The sequence below is a fragment of the Gossypium raimondii genome, chromosome 6 (genome assembly GCF_025698545.1).
Source record: "Gossypium raimondii isolate GPD5lz chromosome 6, ASM2569854v1, whole genome shotgun sequence".
NCBI classification, from domain to species: domain Eukaryota; kingdom Viridiplantae; phylum Streptophyta; class Magnoliopsida; order Malvales; family Malvaceae; genus Gossypium; species Gossypium raimondii.
Window position 1 is genome coordinate 55,201,849 of NC_068570.1, and position 27,559 is coordinate 55,229,407.

Sequence of the window (27,559 nt, forward strand, 5' to 3'; positions counted from 1 at the left end):
AAATTCTTTAATGTATATAACTGAAATAAAAATTTACACACACAAGATAGAAAATTTAACCCAACTACATCTTGTTCAAGATTTAAAAATAGATTAAATGTTATAAAAATTCTGCTTGTAAATTTAATCTATATATTTTAATTTGATATAATTTGGTTCCAATTGGTAAAATTCTACCATTAATATTATACTAAGCATAAAATTGTAATTTAGTACATGTTCTTTAATAATTTTCAAATTATAAAATTTCAGTATTAATGCAAACGATTTATAGTAAAATCCATTAATTGACTTTTTGTGAATAAGAAATAACAAGCTGTCACAATATCGCATATGTAGTAATATGTTTACCGTTAAAAATAATTAAACTTAATAATTTAACGATTATAATTTAATAAAAACTGCAATTTTAAAAATTGAAAAATACAAACTATAAAATAACCAAATTAAAGTATGAGTATTAAATGCGTAGTACAACAACTAATAACAGAATTTAACCTTAACAAAAGCAGAGGCCATTTGAAGATAATGGTTCATACTTTAGCTGATTTCATTTTCGGAGACTTGATCCATAGAAATATCTTTGTTTCCGGAGACTTGATCCGTTGCAATGTCTTTGTTTCCGTCCATGGCCTTCCTCAACAACTCGTAGCCAGCAAAGTTCATGGCGCCAAAGGGAGCAATCCAAAAAAACCTTGGTATGAGTCCTTTGAACAGGGCAAGGGGCCCTTCGTGACGGAGTATAGAAATGGTTACCGCTGACATCGATACGTTTTGGCCCCCAGATGCAGTCATCATTCTAGTTTTAATGACATCGAATGGTGTACTAATAACAGAAACTAACCCTCCGGAAATAGCTCCGACAACAACTGCTTCCCACGGTTCCAGTTCCCGTCTTATAAGTCGTTGGGTAAACTAAAACAAAAATGCAAGTATATGAGCGAGTATACTGGTATTCTATTAAGGTGTATATCGGTTCTTCCACGGTATCTTACAACTACAAGGAACTTGGATTATTAAGGCAAGTGCACTGTTAGGGAGGACTGCCTATGTAAGTCCCTTCAGCATGCCACCATGGCAGCTTTGACTACACTGGCAAATAAATTGGTGGAAAGAAAAATCTCGATACAAATACAAAAATAGATACCTTTTTGGATTCGGTGTAAAGGCCCATCCCTGCAACATAGAACGGCAACTCACGACAAAGTGTGGCCCCAGCACCACGGAAAAAGGCCTGCGGGCCATCCTGCTTCCAAGTGCCGATAAGAGCTTCTCCGACATTGTCATAAAGATTAGCCTGCAAACGCTGCTTCAGTACCTCACTAGGTAAACGTGCCATTGTTCCTAGAACTGTACCGAGGAGTGATGCCATGGATTTAACCTACAGAGTACAGAAATGAGATTTTAACTCGGTGTTGCAAATGAAAATTAAGTGTGCAAGACAACTTTCCAGATGCACAGAAAGAGAAACAAACCCACAAAAGCCATGCTACTTGGACTCGAGTATGAGTGTCAGACACAGGTATTTTTAATAAATTTCAAAATTGTAATGCGTTTGGTGAATCCTTGGAGGATCACACCCCAGTTCCCCATGTCCAGATATGCATCAAACATGAGTAATTCAAGAAAACGAAAAATAGTAGCAACATAGCACAAAAGCACATTGGATTCACTCACATACAAAGAAAGAGTTGGTACGAGACTTCACGAGCACATAAAAACACTACTGACTAACAAGGGGATCCGGCACAAATCTAAGAATTACACAACCAATGACTTGATGTTTGGATCTTTGTTTTCGTAATTATATTGAAGAATCAAAATTTCCTAGAACAATTTGTTCAATTTTTGTTATTGTTTACATTCATGTATTGCTTTGAATGTGAACTATACGTGTGTCTATCCAAATATCAATATGAGAACATGACCATCCAAGAACTCTCCAAATACCTAGAAAAAACTGAATATAACCATATCCAATACTCACACCCGAATCCCAGCAACAAAGGTGCACTGTGCACGATTTCAGGGACGCCAGTCAAATATATGATAGATTGTTTAACATCATTTACACAAAAGAAGAATAAGAAACTTCCTTTAACATGTAAATTTTTGTTTTTCTTAGTAAACCGGGCCCAAACAAAAAGTAGCTTTGTGAATGGCCCTTGTAAGAAAACTTATAAGATATCGGAGGTTCTTTCAAAATGGAAAATTAGGGAAGCCAAATTACAAAGAAACAAGGGAGAAATTAAATAACAAATTCACAAAAAAAGTAATAGTGCAACAATAATTACCTGGATGTCAGGGAGGTTCGGAGCAACGTTGATCAATACAAGCTTGCTTACTTCAGATATTCCTGTCCGCAATCCATTGCTGCAATGTTGAAAGAAAACCGATCGCACAAATAAATGACAGAAAGCAAAACGAACTACAGACAACAAAAAAAAAATATAAAACCTTGAAAACTGTCCAAGAATTGCAGGGATGGAACCCTTATAAAGCCCCCGTAATCCGATTTGCGGAATGTTTGACATAAGTTCCAGGAATGTCAGGGTGGTTGACGCTTGCAACTGAGTCTGATAAAGTACGAAAATGGAAAAGAAAAAACAAAACAAAAAAAAATCATGAAAAGGCCCTGATGACATAATAGCCAGAGATGAGCCGGAACATCAACAGTTTCAGCAATAAGTCCACAAGTGTATCTTAACTTTACGAATAAACACTCACTTCTGAAATTTTACAGCTTGCAACCTTTAGTGCTGAAAGGATAACAAAAACGAAGCATTTCTTTATTTTTTTTAGATGTGACAAATAGTTGGTTTTCCTCAATTTACCAGATCACGGACCAGTCAAGCATGGAGCTTGTGCTGTGTATCAATTGCGGATATAGCTCGCACCAGTAAATTTACACCAGATGAGCTCTCCATACTCCAGATAATATCCTCAAGAAAGATATGATGACTATGGATTTTACTAGATGTTCACAAATGGATATTATAACATAAAAAACGGCGCTAGGCTGAAGAACTTACCTTCACAGTATCGATTGGATACATTAGAGCTGAAGATAATCCACATGAAAGACCCCCAGCAATTGCGGATTTAAGAACACTTGTAGCTGGTACTTCTGCAGGTGGCGTAACAGCAACAACAGACGCAGCTTTAAACCAGCTATTCCTGTATTTAATAAGAAAAGAAGCTCAATTAGGCTTAGAATACTTGAATTCAGCTCGCTTGATAATTAAAACTGTTCAAGCTCGAGTCGGCATTGACCAAGCCATTTTCAATTTTTTCCAAGTTAAACCTATATAGCTTATGAACACAGATGTCTTGTTTACACCCATAGTTCAACGAAGGAAAAAGGGAGGACCTAAATATTATACTAAATATATACAATGAGTAACCGATATGTAAATCTAAAGTTTAAACTTCTAAAACTGCAGCCCAAACCAACGAAAATTCGACATAAATTAAATTCGAGCTTGTGCTTCCACTACAGTTTCAGAATAAGACCCTTCAAATGGAAAATTAACCTTACGGAGGATCATCTTGACGTAGTCGGTCAGGAGGCAACAGAAGCATAAAATTGCGGAAGTGTCCATATGAAACAGATTCTTCAGTGCCTGCATTCAAAAACCGCATCATGGCGACAGCATTGTCTTCGGTTGCTGGAAGCCCGACATTTTTAAGTGATGCCAATATTTCACTCTTTTGGAGAGTCCCAGACTCGCTTAAACAAAGAGAAGTATAAGCTTCAAGAATGGTTGGCTCCTTCCGTTCCATCAAGGACAAAAACTGCTTCCAGCCAAAGGATTTTGAAAATGCATTTCTTCTGGTCTGGCGTATGAATTCCCGAGAATATTTCACTGGCAACTTTCTTTTTTTCATAGCAACTTCAAGATCTTCTAAAGTTACTTGGCCATCGCCATCTCTATCCAGTTCTTCAAAGAACCTCCTCCCTGAAAGAATAAAAAAACTGAGTAAAAGTTGGTGCATAGCTATGTAACTCGGACTTGGATATAAGTTAGTAGTAGACTGTAGTATAGCTAAGCTGTCGAATAAACCATACCTTCAGACTTGGTATATCTGAAGAACTCCTGGACAGAGAATAACTTCTTCTTGTCTGGATGGTCTAGGAAAGACTGGCCCGATGGAAGTGGAAGCTCAGTCAATTCCGTAGGCGAGATTATCGATAAGGTCAATCTCAAATGCTCCACATCTGATAGAGGAATGTTACGTATCAGACTGGCCAGTTTTTGTGATGAATTACCACCAGTTTCTTCCCTACCACCCGTACCAACACCAACAAGACCGGACGGAACACCTCCCACTCTAGCAAACTTCAAATTTCCCAAAAATCCGTTTACATCGACTTTTCGACCATCCCAAATACTTGCAACTGCTTTTAAATAATCAAGCTTTTGAAGATTTTGGGTCAACTGATCAAATGCAAATCCTATAAAGCATTCAAACAGTACATTCTCTCGACCATGATTATGTTCCAAATCCTCATTCCTCGAGATAACCAGGGCCCTTGACTCTCCAGGCTTAAACTCAAACAGTGCCTTTGATTCCATGTCACGAGTACACGAACTTAAGCACCCTTTATTTTTGTCCATTTTCCGAATCCATTTCTTCCCAGACTTGAATGAGCTCGGTATAGCCTCAACAAATCTGTTAACCAGCACCGACCAATTCGCTGCAAACAGCAACCGGTTCATACAAGTCCCTTCAACTGTATCAACATATTTTCCTTTCAATCGTTTCCTAACTGCCTCGACCTTTTTATCGTTCAGCTCATTTTCCGGCGAAAACATGCCAATAAAAACATCCATCGGAACCTTTATAGACAATCCTTTCATTCTCTCTTCACTACGAACATGATTCGACCGATTATTAACACCGATTCTGTTCTTCACACTGAAGATTTGAACCTTGCTATTCCAATCACTATCACTACCACTCAATGGGGCAATCAATTCGAATTTTTTTCTTTTATCATTAGACACTCCCCAACAACTTTCAAGATCTTTTGCAGCTTTCTTAATGCCTAATTCAAGAGGTGAAAATACTTCTTTAATGAACCGAATCCGAATTGGATTCGATTCAAGCGGATCACTTTTCGGCATCATTTTCTCTATAAACACAGCCAAAATGACAAAAGTTATGTAGCAAAAAGACAATTGACAAAAAACAAAACTTCAGCCACTTCAAAGGGTAAAGATAGCTTCTTTTACCACTCGAATCGAATCGAAAATCTATTTCATGTCACACAAACTCAAAAGTTGCACATTTCTTAAGATTCAACAAGTCAATAAGCCCCAAAAAAACATAAAAGATCATAAGCCTTGAAAGACCAAATTTTCAGCCAATTCAAAGGGTGAAGATAGATTCTTTTATTACTTGAATAGAATAAAAAATCAATCCCATTCCCCTAAAGAGCCTAAAAATTTGTAAATTTACTATTATACAAACTCAAAATTTGCATTTTTCTTGAGATACAGCAACAACCATATTTGTACAACACAAAAACCCAAAAACTAGAAATAAGAAACATGAGCCTGATCGAATTGGAAAAAGAAATCAGCCAATTCAAAGGGAAAAAAAAAACCTTCTTTTCCTACTTCAATCGAATTGGAAATCGATTCCATTCCCCTAAATAGCTTAAAAATCGTCAATTTTCTGTTACGTAAACTCAAAATATACACTTACCTTGAGATTCAACAAGTTCTTTGCACCAAGTAAAAAAGAATCCACCGAGCTAGAGCCAAAATTTCAACACACACACACGCAAAAAAAAACAAATAATAATAAACGATTACAAAAGAAGAACAAGAATCCAGCAACTAAACCTTTTGTACGCTAGAAGTACAGGAAATGAACTAAAAGAAGAATTCACCTTGGTGAATGATTTGTTGAAGAAATTGATTTAAAGCATTGTACTGACGAAAATAGCCAAATGGTATTCGTTTTCAGTCTACTTTAAGGTGATGGATTCCAATTTTTATAAAGGATTCATCTGAGTTCTAATTGGATAGTCTCATTTAAAGTTTCAAATGTTTTTTTTTTGGTAAATTTGGTTTATTGGAACTCTTGAACAGTCTAATTATCACACGTTTGGAAAATATTTTCATACTGTTCTTATTCACAGTGTTATTGGAAATTTAATCAGATTATATATATATAGACATAAAATTTACACAAAGAAAGACATTACACCCAACTAAATAAATAATTAGATGGGGCCTACGGAATGGGGCTGTAATGGCAGCCATTACACCCAACCAAGCTGTAAAATTTGTACCATTTTTTTGTATGATACCAAACCAAACAAATCAACAGAGAACAGCTAGGGACAAGTATGACGTATACTATATACCAAACAGCTTCTATTGCCATGTGAATAAATCTGTCGTTGTCATGGGTCCATCAAAGCTTGGTGCTGTACATTCATTGGCACTTATTTCAAGAGGATGTTATTCCATTTCCCAACAAGTCACATTGTGATCCCGTAGTCGCAGCAGCAGTAACCGTAGAAATAACAATCTACGCTGGAGTTTTGAGTTACACTATTAAAGTGTGCCAGAATGCTGCAATTGTTGACGTAGTGAAAAATGGCAACCAAACCAGATCGCCATGGCGAAATTACAGTCCTTGAACAAGTGTTCAACTGTTTCGTTATATTGTTTGTAAAGCGAACATTCTGGAGATACACTAATTGAACGGGCTTTCATTGAAAAGGGTTTAAAATTCTGGAGATACACTAATTGATTCCGGAATCGCAAAAACGGGGAAATCACTTCAATTTTGCTTTTGATTTTACGTAGAAGTTAAATTAAAAGTTTACCTTTTCTTTTCTTGTTTCTTGTTTTTCTCCCACGTGTCAAATTTATGTACGGATAAAAATGATTAAATGATGATTGGTTAGCTTTTTTAATAAGAAATTTTACAAATTTATGTCAACTTCAACCCAAATTAATTTAAAATAATTATATATCAAACAAAAAAATCAACCCTCCATCCCTACTAGACCTGTCCATGGGCCGGGCCGGGCCCACAAAAAATTTCAGCCCGTTTACTAGGCCCGGGCCCGGCCCGAAATATGGGCCTGAGATTTTGCCTGTGCCCGCCCAAGAAAAATATTGGGCCCGGCCCGCCCGCCCGCTTTTAATTAAAATTAAAATTAAAATTATTTTTAATAAAATTAAAACTAATTGTTCTTAAAATTAATTGTTAGTAAAATTATCAAATTATTAATTGTTAATTGTATTAATTGTTGTAATAAAATCTAACATTTGATTAGTAAATTTATCAAATTATTAATTGTATTAATTGTATTAATTGTTGTAATAAAATCTAACATTTGATTAGTAAATTTATCAAATTATTAATTGTATTAATTGTATTAATTGTTATAACAAAATCTAACATTTGATTAGTAAAACAAATTTGATGTTTTATTATTATTATTTTGTAACACTAGTTAAGGAAATGAAAGTAAATAAACTTAAAATAAAAACTATTATATTTTAAAAATAAAAATATATATTTAATATTTTTTTTGGGCGCCCGGCCAAAAAATCTTGTTCGAGGTCTGCCCATTTTTAAACGGGCCTAAAATTTTGCCCAAGCCCATATTTCGGCCTATATTTTTACCCAAACCTCCCATATTTTAGGGCGGGCCGTCGGGTTAGTCAGCCTTACCATGGATGGTCTAATCCCTACCCACTTATATATAATTATAATTATATATTTATCAATAGTATAAGTGGTAGAATTTGTCGATCATTCATTTTCGATTTAACCGGTTAATTATTGGTTCAATAATTACAAAATAAGAAAATTTATAAAAATTAAAAAATAAAAAAAATGATAGCAAAAAGTTAATAAGCACAAATAAATAATAATAGAAACATAAGTATTGATTTAATAAATTATAACAAAAATATTAAATATTTAAACTAACTTAAATTTGATTCAAACATTTTTTTACCAATGCAACTGGTTTTTACTGGTTTAATCGGTTTTTTTGGTTCAACTCGTTGGAGAAATTATGGTTCTAGTTACATGTAGTTGCAACTTGTGGTGCAGTTGGACTAAAACCTAACCTGGGAAAATGTAATCAATTTGCTTCTTATTCAAAGTGATGTCCGGACATGAGTTTGGACAAGACAATAAACAAAGGCAATAAGTAAAGAGAGTAAAGAGAGAGATAAATACATTCAGAAATAATCTTACTTTACGATGCCTCTCTCCTTAAATGATTTATTCTGTTAAGATTCAGAGTATACAAGAAAAAGAATGATGTATTCATTATGATTAACTTGAGCGTGTTACACATATTTAATGCTAGGTCAGAAACCGTTCCTTAACTACTTCTGTAACTAACTATAGAAGAAGCTATAACAGAAACTAACGTATAACAGAACTATATTAAACCCATATTAAACCCTAATATTCCCCATACTTATCTAACATTATCTAACACCTTGCTACCAAACGGAAAAAGAAAAAAAACAACTCCTTTCACGTGATATTCACAAGCCGAAGCTGCCATCGAAACTTATTTAATACAGATAAAGACAGTGGTTTCGTTAGGATGTCTGCTATCTGATGGGTCCCTGGAACATGTCCAACCTGAAGGACCCCTGCTGCCACCTTTTCTCTGACAAAAAACACGTCTAGCTCTACATGTTTGAATTTTGAATGCATAACAAGGTTTCCATCATCGCTATCGTCATTGAATCTGTCACACGGATCAAGGCCTTTGGTCTGACCGAGCACATAACTCACTTAATAACGACTGAATCCAGGTTATCTCAGCTGCCAAATGAGCAACACTTCTGTATTCTGCCTCTGCAGTGGATCGGGAGACCACTTGCTGTTTCTTGGAGCTCCAAGAAATCGAATTTCCTCCAAGAAAGACGCAATAACCTGAAGTTGATCTACGATCATCAACATCAGACCTCCAGCTAGCGTCTGAAAAGCCTTCAAGAAGAAACCGCGAGGCTCGAGTAAACTTTAAGCCATAGTTCATCGTCCCTTGTAGATACTGCAATATTCTTTTGACTGCTTTAAAATGCACATCTAACGGCTTATGCATGAACTGGCACACCTTATTTACGGAGTAGGCAATGTCGGGCCTAGTTATCACCACATACTGCAAAGTGCCAACAATACTTCTGTACTGATGTTCATCGTTGACTGGATTTCCATCTGTGGCTGAAAGGTGACAGTTTGTTACCATTGGAGTAGGAATAGAGTTAGACCGGTCCATGGACGCTTTACAAAGTAGGTCCTGAATGTACTTTGTTTGCGACAGATATACTCCTTCTGCTGTATATTGAACCTCTATGCCTAGGAAATAGTTAAGTTTTCCTAGGTCCTTTAAAGAGAATCGAGCATTGAGTTGACTGACAAACTGATCTACAGCCTGAGAATCATTGCCAGTGACAATTATGTCATCAACATAAACTAGCACATACATCAACCATTCACCTGATCGAAGGATAAAGAGAGAGCCATCAGCTTTGGACACCTCAAAGTCCATGGAAACTAAAAATTCCCTTAGCTTCTGAAACCAAGCTCTAGGAGCTTGCTTGAGACCATATAGAGCCTTCTTTAACTTACAGACCAGAAGTTCACCATTTGAGCCACTTTGTTCAAAACCCGGTGGTTGGACCATATAGATATCCTCACTTAAATCCCCATTTAAGAATGCGTTGTTTATATCTACTTGCCGAAGAGGCCAGTTGTGAGATATGGCCAATGCTATAACAACTTTAATAGAGGTCGGTTTGACAACAGGACTGAATGTTTCCTGAAAATCCACCCCAGCCTCTTGCAAATACCCTTTAACAACTAATCTGCCCTTGTACCGAGCAATGGTTCCATCTGCATGTCTCTTAATTCAGAAAATTCATTTGCAACCAACAGCACGACGACCTGCTGGTAAGGGGACAAGATCCCATGTGTGGTTAGCAAGCAGCGCACTATACTCATCGTTGGCTGCTGCAGTCCAGGCAGGACTCTGAAAAGCTTCTGTAATGGTAGAAGGCTCGGTCTCATCTAGGATAGATGAAAAAACCTTTGGTCGAAATATACCACTTTTGGAGCGAGTTTGCATCGGGTGATAGTTTAAAGGTACTGTAGTAGATGAAGCTGCTACAGGTTGTTCAGCCTGAATTCCAACAGTAAACTCCTCAGCTATTGTAACAGGGTCAACAGACATACTGGGAGATGGTTGATGTGAGATCAGCTGATTAGAAGAACCTCCTGTAGTTGAGTCAGCTAAAGTACTAGCTGAAGACTGACTAAGACGTGACTGAGCTGAAACAGTTCCTAGGCTAGTGTGTCTATTCAAACGCAAGAGAGGTTGTGCTGAGGTGATGACACCAGTGTTAGATTTGACTAACGGAAGAATAGACTTGCAACGATTTCCCCCTACTTCTGGGAACTCATTGCTGAAACCATCACGATAAGGGAACTTACTTTCATCAAACTTTACATGCCTCGATAAAAACATTCGACCATCAATAGCAAGACACCTGTAGCCTTTGGTGTGAGGTACCATCCCAAGAAAAACACACTGTTGTGATCTAAAGCTCAATTTATAACGTTCAAAAGGTCGAAGATCGAGGAAGCAAGAGCATCCAAACACCTTGAGTGAGCTATAGTCTGGTTTAACTTTATACAACACTTCATATGGACTAAAATGACCCAAAACAGGAGTAGGGAGCCTGTTAGTTAGATAAACCGCATGCACAAAAGCATAGAACCAAAACTGGAGAGGAATGCTGGCCCGTGCTAATAGCAAAAACCCCATGTCAACTATCTGACGATGTTTCCTCTCGGCAACACCATTTTGCTCCGAGGTATACGGACAGGTAACCCTGTGCTGAACTTCAAGCCGAGATAAGAGCGGGGACAAAGCACGATATTCACCTCCCCTATCAGTTTGGAGACTCTTAATAGAACAACCAAATTGTACTCTTACCATCTGATGAAAATCCAAGAAGCACTGAGTCACATCGGACTTGTTTTTGAGAAAATAGAGCCAGGTATACCGACTATACATGTCAACAAAGGAGATGTAGTAACGAAATCCATTTGAAGGTAAATGTGCAGGACCCTATACATCGGATACCACAAGTGCAAAGGGGACCGAATACAAAGTGTTTGAAGTAGAAAATGGAAGCTTGTGAGCTTTTCCCATTTGACAGGCTGTACAAACGTGGCTCAAAATATTTTGTTTACAAGGAACATTACAAGATCTTAACACACGGGTCAAAATGCCATTACAAGGATGGCCAAGTCTATCGTGCCACAAAGTAGAAGACAGTTGCGCACTGTTCACTAAAGTAGAACTGGGTTTCGAACTGGATTTCAAAGGAGACGGAGCAGCAACAGGAGTGGGCGTGGTGAATTAGAACCGGTATAAACCTTCATGTATGTGGCCCTCGAGTAGCGTCATCCCTGTTTGAATGTCCTTCACAAAGCACAAGAATGGGTGAAATTCAAAATAAACAGCGTTATCCTTTGCAAATTTCCCAACAGACATCAAGTTCTTGCATACGGCAGGAACATGTAACACATTCCGAAGCTTTTGAAGTCTTGTACCAGTTAAGAGAGTGGACGAGCCTACATTAGCAATTGAAACAGGTGAACCATTACCCATAGTGACATGACTCGTACCTACATATGGAGAGGCATTAGTGAGACTAGACACATCCGGTGTGATATGGTTTGTAGCTCCCGAATCAGGATACCAAACAGACTCTGATTGTGAAGTTATTGACGGTTGACCGTGACTAGAGGAACCACAGTAATGTAAGACTGTTTGACAAGCAGGAGTCGAGGAAGAACAACCAGAGCCATGCAGTTGATAACAGTTGACCTGGACTGTATCGGACGCTGCAACACCTGAAAAATTTTCATCAAATCTGTGAAAACAGGTTTGGACCAGGTGCCCCACCTTACCACACAATTGGCACTGTGGCTTACTGCGAGACCAACCCCGACCATTACCACGGGATCGTCCCCGAGAGAAACCTCGACCCTGTCCTCTATAGGTTTGTTTAGACCCTTGAGAATAGTTTGAAGGCTCAGAGGACTATTTCAAAACAGCCTCACTATCAGATTGTCGAGTTGCCAAATTTGCTTGACAAGGAACTTCTGTAGACAACTCCAATTGACGTGATTCACAGTCGAATAATATTTCAGTTAACAAGTCAAGAGAGAGAGGAGTAACAGAGGCAAATACCCGAACAGACTCAAAATCAACCGACAAGCCAGCTAAGATGACACTTATCTGTTCTTGCTCAGATATAGGACTCCCAGCAGCAGTTAAGTCATCACTAAGTTGTTTCACCTTAGCCACATAATCTTTAACAGAAAGATTTGTTTTCTTTAGGGAATATAACGCATGACGCATGCTCGAGATCTTTAAAGAGGACTTTGCACTAAATCGTTTTTCAATGGTGTTTCAAATGGCACAACTAGTTTTAGCATTAGTGAGATGAACTAAGATATCGTCTGTAACAGTTGACAACAGCCAAGAAGCGAGAAACTTATCTTGTTTCCTATGAACAACAAAGGCTGGATTTTCGACCTGTTGACCATCAGAATCAACAACAAAAATAGGAGGAGAGGAAATAGTACCGAGAACAAACCCTTTAAGCCCATATCCTTCAAGAATCAACAAAAGTTGATATTTCCATAACAGAAAGTTATGTGAGGACAGTTTGATGGTGTCATTCTTGGAGAAATAATGGACTGTCGATGCACAAACCATGTCATTTCCTTGTGAATGTACAGCCTCCCTAGTGTTGGAGGAGTGACGAGGTGTCTCAGGTACATGTGCTCCGTCTGGAACGGTATCTGTAGCCATCGAAAAGAACAAAGAAGGAGAAGAGAAAAAAAAACTTTGTTTACAGCAAAAGAAACCTAGCTCTTGATACCATGTTAAGATTCAGAGTATACAAGAAAAAGAATGCTGTATTCATTATGATTAACTTGAGCGTGTTACACATATTTAATGCTAGGTCAGAAACCGTTCCTTAACTACTTCTGTAACTAACTATAACAGAAGCTATAACAGAAACTAACGTATAACAGAACTATATTAAACCCATATTAAACCCTAATATATTCAATAATTGATCCAATAACCTATTGATTAAATCTCAATCTATTCTAAAAAATGAAGCGTTAATAGATAATCCCTGTCCCAACAGATACTTACCTAAATATTTCAGTTGCAACAAATTCAAATCTCTCTAATAATGGTTATGAAATGAGTGCAGAGTAAATCAGTATCAATGATACAAACAAAATCAACACAAACACTTTCCAAAAGATGCATCCATCCACACGAATAGGATGCATGTTTATCGGAAAAATGAGGCATTTATGTTAGTAGATTAATCTTGGATTAAAACCTCCAATATTTACCCTACATTAAAGCCCTATAAGCCAAGTAAAATTAGTATATAAATCTTCAATATAAAGGCTTAAAAAGGAAAAAGATAAATCTCATAGGACAAAGCATGTGATCTCCAAACCCTTTATTAATCAAATTCGATCACTATTATTTAGGATAAGATAAAATACGATATATGGATAATTTACTCATAGATGAAATAATTGTAGAGGCCAAAGTAAAAAACCTCTAACATATAACTCTGCTTGAGCTATCCTGAAGTAATTAAATAAATAAAGCAAGTTTTTGGGTACCCGCTTTCTCATGTTTTTTGATACATGCTCATAATTTTTATACTCTCTCATAGTTTCTTGATACTTCATTGGAATATTTGATACTCTCATGATTTTATTTATTACTGATTTTTTTTCACTAATAAAATTTGTTATATATACTAATAAATTTAAAAATATTATAAATTAAATAAAATATAAAAAAAATTAATGAGCTCTTGTTAAAGGGTAAAAGCTCATTGTATATATACATATATATTGAGCTAACAGCTGAATTATTGGGGACATGAATCAGCTGAGACTTACAGAATTGGGCAAATAAGCCAAAATCCAAATAATTGGCCTGAAATTCAGAAGGCCCACAAGAGCTGGTATATGGGTTTTCTTTTTTAATTTGTCTTTTTCAATTATTAAATCATAAAATAATGGGAGTTTTATGGGCAAATAATAAAAGTGATTATGGCTACAAAGTACTAATTAAAATATTTTCAGTATAGCGGGTTGAGTCTTAACTCGATTGGTATTGACATTATTGTCAATGCAAGAAAACGTGGGTTTGAGTGCGCTGAAGTGCACTATCCTCTTAGTTATGGGTTGAAAGGGGTTATGTGTAATTCTATGATTGTGTAAAAAAAAAAAACAGATTTGATCAAAACACATAATGAGATTATTCAAAAAAATAATAATATGTATAAGCTAAGGATGGTTTTAATCATGGTTGCCAATACAATATTGGTATTGATCGTATCAGTCGGTATGTATCGCTTTGATCTTGAATTGGTATCAAGTAGTCTATGTTTCATTTCAGTTAAAATTTTGGTGTGTTTTAGGTGTTTTGGTACAAAATTTTAATACATAGACTACTTGTACAACTTGTACAAATTGATACAAAATTTTAAATTATTTTATCTTAACCATTCTAATTTTTTATGATTACATTTAAATTTAATAATTATTAAATTAAGTTATTGATTCTAATTATTATATTTAAACATATATTTACATGAATAAAATGGAGATATAATATATAAGGCAAAAATGATACATCCACCGCTATAGTACTAGCTACCTTGATTTGGATTTAAATAATTTGAATCATATAAAAAGTTATTAAATGATAAAATATTTTTATGTTTTTAATTATTTTTTATTGGGTAAACTACACCCATGGTCACTTTTGTTTACCTTAGGTTACATTTTAGTCACTTATGTTTGAAATGTTACGTTTTAGTCATTTACGTTATCATGTTGTAACATTTTAGTCACTGAGCCATTAATCGTCGTTAATGGTGTAACGGTAAGCTGACGTGGCACGTTAAATCATCATTTCAAACAAAATTTTAGGTTAAATTATACAATTGATCCCCATATTTTTTTCGTTTTAAGTAATTTAATTTTTTTCTTTTATGTTCTTTAAACTTTCATCTTTTTTTCCATTCTCTTTTGTTTCTCCCTCTATTTTCATACATTTCCCCTTTCTTTTAACATATTAGGAAGTCGAATTGGCAATAAAAAAAGAAGTAGGAAGTCGACTGTCATCATTTGCCTATAACCAAAACTCATAAACCCATACCATGCTTCTTTTTTCACTACCAATTCGACTTCTTGGTATGTTAAAAGAAATAAAGAAGGTAGAAAAACAGAAGGAGAAGTAGAAGAGAATGGAAAAAAAAGAAAAAAAAAGAAAGAAAGTTAAAAGAACATAAAAAAAATTAAATTGCTCAAAACGAAAAATTATGGGGACCAATTGTATAATTTAACCTAAAATTTTTGTTTGAAATAATGATTTAACGTGCCACGTCAGCTTACCATTACACCATTAACGACAATTAACGGCTCAGTGACTAAAATGTTACAGCACGATAACGTAAGTGACTAAAATGTAACATTTCAAACACAAGTGACTGAAATGTAACCTAAGGTAAACAAAAGTGACCATGGGTGTAGTTTACCCTTTTTTATTTTATATAATTTTAATATTTTTTATAATTACTAATATTTTTATTTATTTTTAATTTTGATTGTTTTTATGCTTTTTTAAATGCATCCTTATTATTATCTAGATTCATTTTGAGTTTGAATTTTTTTTCTTTGAATTTTTATTTTTGTTGATGTGGTAGGTGTTAATTGCCGATGAACGTAATCATTAGTTATGAACAGTCAAAAGGTCTATTTAATTAATATTATTAGTTTAGGGTTTAATTGAGTGCAAAAGGTTTAAATTGCATACGATACCATTAACTCTTTATTTTATAGTTATGAAATTTTTAAAAGATCTTTTCATGTGCAAATTAACTTATATTTTTATGAATGTATTTCTACCTTTTATATAATAAATTAATAAAAATTAAATCGTAATGTGATTTAAACTCAAAACATCATGCATGATAAATAATTAATATTATCATGAAATCAATTTTAGAACAAGATTGCTCCATTTAGGTAGAAAGCCCATCCATGCATGTTGATGTTGTCAAGTGTCCATAAAGTATTTTTATGAGGGTGTTTCTATCTTTTCTTATTTTTAATAAAATAATATCATAATAGGATTTGAACTAATATTTAACTTTACCATTTCAATAAAATAATTATTTAATTTTTATATGAATTTTTAATTAATAGATTTGTTATATAAGGTTTTTTACCCAGATCATGATCCGTGAAGGTACTATAAATTTAATTATATAAAAAATTTTAAAAAATAATGAATCCAAAACAATAAAAGTCTATTAAGTTACCTTAAGTAATTCAATCAATTTCAGTTCAATTTTCTTGGAAAATCCATAAAAAATCGTTATATATTGTCCAACACCTAAATTGATAATTGTTAATCAATGTTTTTAAGATTGGACCATGATCGAATCGATAGGATTACAAATTTTTATTCGATCAAATGAATTATTAAAATTCATAAAAATAAAAATATATATTAAAAATCTTGATTAAACTGCTAGTTCATCATATGATTCATATTCATACCAAATTATGAATCAAACAATTCAAACCCTCCAATCGAATCGATACTCTAAATAATTCTCAATCCAAATTCTAAAATAATTGGTGTTAACAAATTTTCTAAGTGCTTGATTTAAAAATCAATTAGTACAAAACTTTATAAAAGTAAATTCTTTAATCCATACAAGTATATATATACAATGGACACCTGATCATTTTTTCTTCTTGTTTTTACGTTAGAACTTTATGGGCAAATTTCAATTCCAATCCTTTGAGATTTAATCTATATATTTTAATTTTAACATAATTTGATACCTCAACCTTTATAATATCATTAGTTAGTCTAAATACTTTATTCTAATTAAAATAATTTTATGAATTTTTAAGAATTGTTAGTCTTGTTAAAATTCTTTATTAAATTCAAGTTCGTTAAAATATTATTATTTTTATATAAATATCAAGTTTATTTTTTATTTTTAAATGTCATACCAACATGCAAACAGTGTTAACAAATGAACCTAAATTTTAAATTTAAAAAAATGACTAAATTCTTAAAAATAAAAGTACAGTGATTAAATTTTAACTATACCAGCAAATTATAATATTTAAATTTTTAATGGCTTTGACTACTCCGGAAAATAAATTGGTGAAATGAAAATTCTCCAAGCGAATACAAAAGTAGATACCTTTTTGGATTCAGTGTATAGGCCCATCCCTGTAACATAGAGCGGCAACTCACGACAAAGTGTGGCCCCGGTCCCACGGAAAAAGTCCTTCCGACCATCCTGCTGCCAAGTACCGATAAGAGCTTCTTCGACATTGTCATATAGGCCAGCCCAAAAATGCTGCTTCAGTACCTCACAAGGTAAACGAGCCACTGTTCCTAGAACCGTACTGAAGAATAATGACATGGATTCAACCTACAGAATATACACTTATGTATAGCGAATGCTTTGAATGTACACTACTATATTACTCTGACTCCTCATTTTTCTTATAGTACCTGTGTTTGACACCAATATCCGATGCATATCCAAATAACAAAATCAAAGGTAACAAAGGTAGCTTGTTTAACATAATTTATACAAGGAACGGAAAGGAGATTCTGGTAAAGAGAGGGGTGCTTTTGTTGTAGACATTCGAGGAGATTCCATATTTTTGAAATTCTCTTCCTTTCTGAATATAAGGTTTTCTTATGAAAGAAAATCTGGGAGTTGCTGGCTCTGATACCAAGACGGACAGAGGAGTAAGGAGCCGGGATATCACAGATTAATGGATCATAACAGCAGGTATGCTATGCCAAAAAACAGGCCTTTCTCTCTCTTTTGGCCTTCAATAAGGCACTAACTTTTAGCTGTTAATCTCGATTAATCTGGACTACTTCTCCAAACTCATCTGAACTTAATGATATCCTTTCTAAAGTTTAATTTCTGATGTGCAGGATCAATGGATATGGCAAGCACAGAGCATACTCTTAAACTCACGAGAGATTTTCTTTCACAGATATTCCATACTTAGGCTGGAAGAGATAAAAGGAGATTTAAAAAGACATGGTTTATACAAATACACTAGGGTTTTATTTTTCAATCTGATTCTGATTCTAATTTACAACTAAGCTTCCCCGTCTTTATATAGAGAAGGAAAGCTAAGATAAGCAGATAAGAAGGAATCTACTTTACAATCACTCATTAAAATAAAGGACATGACTCAGCAGATTTTTACAAAAGTGAAAAAACAATAATTTACATAGGGATAAGTAGATAAGAAGGAATCTGCTTTTCTTTTCTAGCTTTTATCCTAATGACTCAGCTTCATCTGTGTCATAATCAGTATCGATGTCAGAGGTAATGTTTAATTCCTCTGCTTTTCTTTTCTTTTCTTCACGGGCTCTCTAACATTTGAGCTTCAGCTGTTCAATTCTTCTTTCAAGGTCATCAGGTGGTATCACATCATTATCATAGCTGGGAAGTAAAGTGGCTTTTGACTTCCTGTGTGATTTTTGGCTTGATCCTACTTCATGTATATTTTTCCTTGCTGGTGTGTCTTGTACTGCTTGGTTGCAATTCCTCTGCTTTTCTTTTCTTTTCTTCACGGGCTCTCTAACATTTGAGCTCCAACTGTTCAATTCTTCTTTCAAGGTCATCAGGTGGTATCACATCATTATCATAGCTGGGAAGTAAAGTGGCTTTTGACTTCCTGTGTGATTTTTGGCTTGATCCTGCTTCATGTATATTTTTCCTTGCTGGTGTGTCTTGTACTGCTTGGTTGCAATGCATAGGATACTCTTGAGACCATTCTTTTGGATCTGGTATGTTGGTCCAATATTCATTCAATGCTTTTTTCAACTGTTTCTGATAAGGCATCGGTGGATTCTTTTGAACATCCCATGGTGCCTGTGATTTTCCTGAAGGCCATATCTCTGAAGGAATGATTTTGTTGATCCGACACAAGTATTTCTGCAAAGTCTTGAGATCAAAAGGATTTTCATAAACCTCTTCAAAATATGTTTTATGGATCTAGGAACTTGGAAGAGCGGCTAACTGTGTAGCTAGTCCATGCTGCATAAAATATTAAGGTTTATAGAAAATGATTACTATCCATTGAACACGTGTGTTTTTGAGAAACTCAAACATGAGCATATCAACCCAGTGTTCTAAAGGATAAAACCATTTTAAAAATATGGCTAGATTCTTCATTTCAGGAGCTTCTTCATTGTGGATTGCCATTGTCAAGAAATGCTGGTTAAATTGAGAATGTTTTTATTTTGCCTGTAAAGATTTTGATTGATCGCCACCTGAAGAGGATTTGGAAGTGCCGAGACAACAGCTTGTTTCAAACTTGATTCTGTTCCAAAGGCGTAGAAGAGCTTCATCATTGCATAAAAATGCTTAGATAAATCTTTCTTTTTGTAAGAACAACATTTTCACTTGAAGAATTCTCTTCTCTTGAGTGTCAGCTGATCATCAGGATTTCCAATAAAATAATTATGGATAATCCTTATTGCTTGAGCAAAATCTGTTAACACCAGAAACTGCAATTGATTTCCTTGGTCAACTGAGTTCCACCAGTCTTTTAACATTCCTGTGAATCTTAAAACGAATTCAATCAGGACATTGTAATGGCTTTCTTCTGTTAGCTTTCTTGTGTCAAGCCATGAGTGGAATTCTTGTCATCTTTCCGGCCATCTGGTTATCGGAATATCATCTAGGGTGAAAACCATTTTCCCCGTAGAAACATGGGGTGCTGATCTTGCAAATGATGGTTCTCCTGCCTCAGTCATCTCTTCTTCTGACATTTCTTCAACTTTGACACCAGGAATGGCTATTATGTCTGGAAGACTTTCTTTTTTTCCAGTAATTTCTTCTGTAGGGTCGTTTGATTCATCAGATATTTCATCAGATGTCTCTAAATCTTTTGAGGGAGTTTCTGATGATGGTTCTGATGATTGTTCTGGAAAACCTGGTACTGGAGTCATCTCCGATTCATGAAGAATAGATATTTTGGGAAGAATTTTATGACTGTAATCCTTTAAAAACCTTGTTAAAAGATTAGAAGGATTTTCTTCGTTTCTCATCATTAGAGATTTTGATATCTGTTTTGGTGGAGATTCTGATGGTGAGGAGAATTGGCTTTCCTCTTCATCTTGTTGTTTCTCCATCGGCCTTTTTCCAAGTGCCTTTTCTTTTCGTCTTTTTTCTTCCTTGGCTCTTCTTTTTTCTTTCTCCTTTTGTGTTTTGATTTGTTGGTACAAATCATGGATGGTTGGCCTTTTCTTTTCTTCTGGTGGAAGAAATATGAGTGGTTGTGTCGCAAATGGTCTTGGCTTGTCGGATTGTCTTACAGATGGGAAAAGTTCTATCCCGTTTTTTACAGGTTGTGGTGGTGGTAGCTTCCCATTTTCTTTTAGATACTTGATCTGATCTTTAACATTCTGGATTTCTTTTTCTCTCTGAGCAAGATGAGAGAAGATCTTGTCCGGGTGCAGCTGGTTCAGTTGCAACTTCTTTAAGCCTTTTTTGAAAAAGCTTAATGAGATTCTTGATCATTTTAGAATTTTCATATGTGGTTTTCTCTATCTTTGAAACTTTTGTATCAATCCGATTGACCTTTTGCCCAATCTTCTTGATTGCAGAATTTTGAGACACAGCATTTTCTGTTTGCCAGTTTAAGGTGGCTTCCGCTGCTGCTATTTTAACTTATTTGCCTTCTGTATCTACTTGAAGTTTTGAGGAAATTTTTGGCACATGAAGATATTCATTTTTTGAAAATTCTTCAAGGGGCGAAAATTCTTGATCATAAAAAGAAGTTGCTTCATACATATGGACTTTTTGGATTGTCTGAACAGGGGCTACAGTTTTTTGTTCTTCTTGGCTGCATGGCAGGAACTGGTTATTTTTTCAGACCCATTTGTTGATCTTTTTGTAACATGGCTGCTTCAACGGCTTGACAAGCCATTTTTTATCAGGGTCTGTCTTTGATGGTGGTGAAGGTGCTTGATGTTGATCTTGAAAAGTAGGAGATTATGGCTTCTTTGCAGAATAATCTACAAGATACACAAATTTGCCATTATCTTCCCCTAATGGACCAATGTCTGGATCTCCAGTTATCCATCTTTCATAAAAATCTGCATGTGTTGATTTTTTATTGGTTTTCTTCTTTCGTGCTTTTCAGACATCTTCATCGAGTTCTTCAAAAACATCATTTTTGCAGCCTTCACATGAACAATTAATATCCCAAGGACAATGTCCTGAAGGATCTTTAAAAAAGTACAAAGGCTTTTCATTTGTCTGAAAGCTTTGTATCAAGGATGATTCTGGACCGGGTACTGACCCTTCTGATGTTGGTGGCTGTAACATCATCTGAGTTGTGAAGATAGGAGGAGTTGGGAGCTGCTTCAAGTGGCTATGATCAAATCTGATTTCGCTAGTTCCATCAGCTTTTGTAGTGATCTGACTTTTGGTAGACCGAATTGGCTGATTATGTTGGTGAATCTGTTCATAATTGGTTACCCATTTCTCAGGTAGGAGCTTCTTTGTGAAATTTTTTTTTCTAGGATTAAGCTTAAAACCTCGGGAGGGTGATCAGGATGGGAATTTGGGTTGCATGGGAGAGAAAATGGCAAAGGTGGTTGTTGGGATTGTTTCTTTTTTCCTTTGGAGGAGCTAGGTTGGAACATGAAAACTTCAACTGGTTTAGGAACAGGGATATCAAATGGTTTTGATTCTGGTAATCTAGTTAAAATATCTGCAAGGACATTGGCTTTTCCTTTAATATGAACAACATCAAAGGAAAACCTGGAAAACCATTCCGCCCATCGGAGAAGTTGAGGATGTGGTACTTCCTTTTGCTTAAACTGCAACATTTTGGGGAAAGAGGACATATCCATTTCTACCAGAAAATGATATCCAGTCAAATGAAACTGAAATTTAGTAATTCCATATTTGACTGCTAAAATTTCTTTAAAGGTAGAGTGGTAATGTATTTCGGCATCAGTGAACCTTCCACTCTTGTAACCACAGAGACGTCTTTTCCCATTGTCTTCCTCAAATAGAATTGCTCCCCAGTATTTGTCACTTGCATCTGTCTGCAGAATTCTTTTTTCTTTTGAAGGAATCTGCAATAGCGGTAATTGAGCTATTTTCTCTTTTAGTTGCTTGATTGCTTTAGTTTGCTTGGATTTCCAGGGTGGTGGATTTTTCTTTAGCATCTTTCTTAAAGGATTTGTTAATTTAGCTATCTTAGGAATAAAATCTCTAAGATAATTAACAATTCCTAGAAACTGTTGGATTTGCTTCTGAGAAAGATTGCTATCTGGAAATTTTTTGAGTTCTTCAGCAATGTTTGGATTTGGTTGATATGATCCCTTTGTGATGATCATTCCAAGAAACTCTATTTCCTCTTTGCCAATCTGCATTTTCCTTTCAGAAAGCATTATTCTTTGGTCAAGAATAATTTGCTTGAATTTATCAAGGAGAATTGTATGATTTTCATGATCTGGGCTGTAGAGTAGAATATCATCAATATAAATCAGGGCTTGATCCATGATGTGCTAGAAAATTCGTATCATCGCCTTTTGAAACAATGATGGAGTTGTTTTTAGCCCAAAAGGCATAACAATACATTGAAAGTGCTTGTTTGGGATACAAAATCCTGTTTTGGGCCTGTCTTCAAGGCTTATACCCAATTGCCAAAATCCTGCCTTTAAATCGAATTTGGAAAAGATGCGGGCATTTGCAAGACTTGAGAACATATAATTCTTGTTAGGCAAAGGGAACTTGTCATCTTGTAGGAAATAATTAAGAGGTTGGTAATTAATTACCAATCTTAATTTTCCTCGGGCTTGCTCTGATCTTTTATTCACATAAAATGCTTCACACACCCATTGTGAGTCTGAAGGCTCAATCAATCCTTGTTCTTGTAATTGTTGACACTCTTCTTCAGCTAGTTTGAGATGGACTAGATTCATTCCCACATGACTAGCTTTAGTCGGATTGATATCTTCATTCTTCTTGATTGGAAGCTTGATAAAAAAGCTTGGATTTTTCCATAAAGGATGATTGCATTTTTGCAGAAATTCTGAATGAGATTCTGCACATGCTTTCTGTCTCAGTTCTTCAACAATTTGTTGAATTTTGTCAGCATCTATAAGAAATAATCTGGGAATAGACACATAAGGCTTGAACATCTGCTTAAACATTATTCCTTCTGGTAAGATTCTTAATTGTTTGGCCTTGATATATAAGTCAAAACCTGTAACACCCCTAACCCATCTCCGTCGCTGAATTTAGGGTTACGAGGCATTACCGAACAAACACAACCATTTTTAAAACCAATCTGATCACAACATGAAAATTTAATTACTTTCGCATAGCTATTATAATTTACAATCAAAATGTAGTTAACATCATACTCAAACCTATACATGCCATAAGATTAAGTTCAAATATTTAACAAAATACCCAAAAGAAGTCGATAGTGTGATGGACTATGCTGATGATCCCCGAGCTCGTAACGCGTCTCCAAAATCTATAAAATCAAATGGACGAAAACAAACAAAGTAAGCTTTTATAGCTTAGTAAGTTTACAGCATAACTAAATGTATATAAATATATATATAATATAACCTGTTAATCTATTTCACTGAGATTTCAATTAACACGAATAACTAATTTTTTATACATTATTGAACTCAGACCATTTTATTTATTTTCAGATATGTATGCTCATCGAATGCGATCAATTGAATATATATTTATACCAAACAACATTACAACCGAATGTACACAACCGATCATATATATATCATACACATATCATAACCGAATGTGTATGTATACTCATGATAAACTTTAAACCAATACAAATCTAATACATATGAACGAATGCATTCATTTTCATCAAATACTTATAAACAAAGATATGTATATCTCGAATGCATATGTAGTTACAAATCAAGTATGCGTATCAAATATTTATAAGTATATATTTATCAAATACAAAATCCCGAGCATATATATATATTTTACAATTGCATAAACCGAATATATATATAATCATCAAACGACTTAGCCGAATGTATATATAAATATACTTATCAATTAAATATATCCAAAATCATATAATTGTACACTTAATCACATGCTTAAAACAAATTCACGGCATTTAGCCTGCTAGGCTTAAAGCTCGATTCAAGACACCAAGCACTTAGCCCGCTAGACATATAGTCTGAAATATTTCACCTAAGCATTAAGCCGCTAGACATTTAGTCTCAAGTGTTTCACCGCAATAAGCTCGCTAAGCGCTAAGCCCGAAAATCTCAATTTTCCCATATACATAATAATTTCCTCAAATACTTATTAATAGCAAACACACATTCATTGTAGTCCATATTCAATCACAAAAGAGTTTGCAAATCATACATTCAATTCAATTCAAGAATCATACGAATATACACTTAGATATATTTGAACTCCCAAGTACGTATTTAACATTTATACCTTAAAATATAATCAAGACCTATTCATATATATATATAGATGTTCCAACTCCCATATACCTACTTATTCGATCTTATCGTACAATTACAACATATATATCTTTAATCAAACCCAAATGTTTTTACCTACATATATATATGTTCAAACTTATGAGCACATATATATATAACTCTCATACAACCAACCAAATTCAAGTATATATATACATATAGATACATATATAATTATTTGAATATATATATACCTTTATACCATTCATACTTTAACTTAATTCAAATATTTATATAAGCATATATCTATATATTCGAACATTGTATATACATATTTATATCATTTATAATTTGAATTTATTCAATTAAATTACTTTTAATTATAGCTCAACAACAAACATAATAGATATACATACATATATATTGATTTGATAACATTAAATAGCTGATAAACCTACCTCGGATATCAGCAGACACGATCGACTATTCGATTACTTTCGTTTTTCCCCGATCCAAATTTGTTTTCTTCGTTTCTTGATCTAAACATAATCAAATTTAACCTTTTTATTCATCAAAACATTCAATTAAGTCCAAAAATACATAAATGGAAAAATTACCATTTTGCCCCTAACATTTTGCACTTTTTGCAATTTAGTCCTAATACAAAAATACACCAAATACACAAAATTCATCAAAATCATGCCTTAGCCGAATCTTCCAATGGTCCCTAGTAGCCCATATATTTCATTTATTTCACATTTAAGCCCCTAAATTTTCAAATTCCACAATTAAATCCCTAATTTGGATTTTTTTATAAAAAATCACTTAATTAAACATGATAATCAAACATCAAAGATTTATTTTTCATCATCAAACAATAAATTCCTCACATTATCAACAATGGCAAATCTCAAATTCATCATCAAATCCGAAAATTAAAGCATGGGCTAGGTAATATACAAAGCAACGATCTTAAAAACGTAAAAATTATTGAAAACCAAACAAAATCCACACCTCAATTTGAGCTTCAAAGTGCCGAATCTTTAAAGCTTCCAAATGGTTCTTTTTCTCTTCAATATTCGGCCAAAAGATGAACATGCATGACCCTTTTAATTTGTTATATTAAGCATATATTAGCCTTATTTTTTTAATTTACTATATTAATCTTTATATATATATATATATATATGACATATATAATAAGGTTACATTAGTCCTTTGCCACCCACTAACTTACATAGTGGACTATTTGCATAATAAAACCTCTAAGTTATAAAGACAACAACAATTAGGTGCTTTTATAATTAACCCCTAAATTTTCATTTTACGCAATTAAGCCCTTTTATTAAATTGGACACTTAAACGACGAAATTAAAACACGAAAATTTCACACAATCAAATGCACACAAAATAAACACACAAAATAATATTAAAATATTTTTTTGACTCGGACTTGTGGTCCCGAAACCACTATGTCCGATTAGAGTCAAAATCGGGTTGTTACAAAACCAACAATAAGATCTTTTCTTGGGAGTTTTGAGCCCAATACGGTAGTGGTGATGGAGCAAGTAGGGAAAAATTGGATTTTAATGAGCTTACTCCTTAGGTCTGTGGTAAAAACTTTTCCTGATGCTGAGCTAAAATACTTGGTGTGAGGCTCCCACCTTTCTTCTGGTAAAATGTCTGGATTCATGATAGATTCTGCAGCTCCAGTATCAATAAAAGCAATCATAGTGATAGGTCTACCATATTTCTCCAGGTAAATAGAAACTGGAATGTGAGGAGCTAGAACTTTTGTAGCAGAACAGGTTGGTGAAGAAGCACTTAGAATTTACAATTCATCAGAGTCTGGATCATCAATGATTCACTTGAAGTTGATTCTAAGTCACTATAATCAAAACTTTGGATTGCAAATATTGACTGGTCATTGGGTTCATCATCAATAGAAAATAATGACTCAATATCATCTTCTTCTGATATCTTGATTCCCGCCTTTTGCTGGATCTGTTGAATCATCTTCGCACCTTTCTTGTTCTTTGGACATGCTTTTGCAAAGTGACCCTTTTGGTTACAGATGTAGCATCGCGTGGATTTGTTCCTCTTGGAGAATTTTTTCTTCTTCTTAAGGTATCTCCATCTATATTTCTTCTTGGGAATCATTCGTGAAAATCTTTTTTCTTTTCAAAAATGCCTTTTCTTCTTCATTGGGCAGTAGCATGATTTGTCTTTGCTACATTTGATTTTGAGATGTGAATCAGTACAGGCTTTGTCTATCCTTCTATCACCATGGAGATAGTCTTTAAAGACTTTTCTTCTGTTGCATATATCTTCAAGAGCAATGAACGTGTCTTGTTGGAAACATGTAACTTCTTGTTTTTCTTAGTTTCCATGACTAGCGGGGCAATGCCCATGAAATCAAGGGAATTTATAAACTGGGCCCAAATGAAAAAGAGCTACATGAATGGCACTCGGAAGAAAACTTAAATGACATCAGACATTCAATTATAATAGTGCAACAAGTACCTGGATGTCGGGGAGGTTCGGAGCGACATTGATCAATACAAGCTTGCTTACTTCACATATACCTGTCCGCAATCCATGGCTGCAACATTGAAAGAAAAGCGATCACACGAATAAATAAGAGAAAGCAAAATCAAAATCCGAACTAAAAACAAATGATAAAAAAACAAGATATATATAACCTTGAAAACTGTCCAAGAATTGCAGGGATGAAACCCTTATATAACCCTCGTAATCCGATTTGCGGAATCTTTGACATAATTTCTGGGAATGTCAGGGTGGTTGATGCTTGCACCTGAGTCCGATAAAGTACGAAAACAGAAATGAAAAGAAGGAAAAAAACCATAAAAAATCCCTAATGACATAAACAGAATGTACCTGTAC

The 27,559-nt window shown here is 34.5% G+C and overlaps 1 protein-coding gene across 4 annotated transcripts; it reads right to left on the bottom strand.

Annotated features, from left to right (window-relative positions):
- Positions 1–390: 390 nt before the first annotated feature.
- On the bottom strand, positions 391–6,121 carry LOC105772842 (calcium-dependent mitochondrial ATP-magnesium/phosphate carrier protein 1). 4 transcript variants are annotated; one of them, XM_052632162.1, is made up of 9 exons: positions 5,900–6,121; positions 5,713–5,761; positions 4,070–5,137; positions 3,539–3,959; positions 3,033–3,177; positions 2,458–2,576; positions 2,295–2,373; positions 1,148–1,381; positions 391–915 (listed from the first exon to the last, which is right to left on the bottom strand). In XM_052632162.1, the coding sequence occupies exons 3-9, from the start codon at positions 5,130–5,132 to the stop codon at positions 541–543; spliced, it is 2,436 nt and encodes an 811-aa protein (XP_052488122.1). In that variant the 5' UTR covers positions 5,133–5,137; positions 5,713–5,761; positions 5,900–6,121; the 3' UTR covers positions 391–540. The 4 variants fall into 4 exon arrangements, with proteins under 4 accessions (XP_052488122.1, XP_012449769.2, XP_052488120.1 ...); XM_012594315.2 differs by lacking the exon at positions 5,713–5,761; XM_052632160.1 differs by lacking the exon at positions 5,900–6,121 and having other exon boundaries at positions 5,713–5,874.
- Positions 6,122–27,559: the final 21,438 nt, after the last annotated feature.

Coding starts and splice junctions, on each gene's coding strand:
- LOC105772842 (XM_012594315.2), bottom strand. CDS start 5,132: ATGATGCCGAAAAGTGATCCGCTTGAATCGAATCCAATTCGGATTCGG. Junction 1,382..2,294: donor CGAACCTCCCTGACATCCAG/GTAATTATTGTT, acceptor TGTACTCTGTAG/GTTAAATCCATGGCATCACT. Junction 916..1,147: donor TTTACACCGAATCCAAAAAG/GTATCTATTTTT, acceptor TTTTTGTTTTAG/TTTACCCAACGACTTATAAG.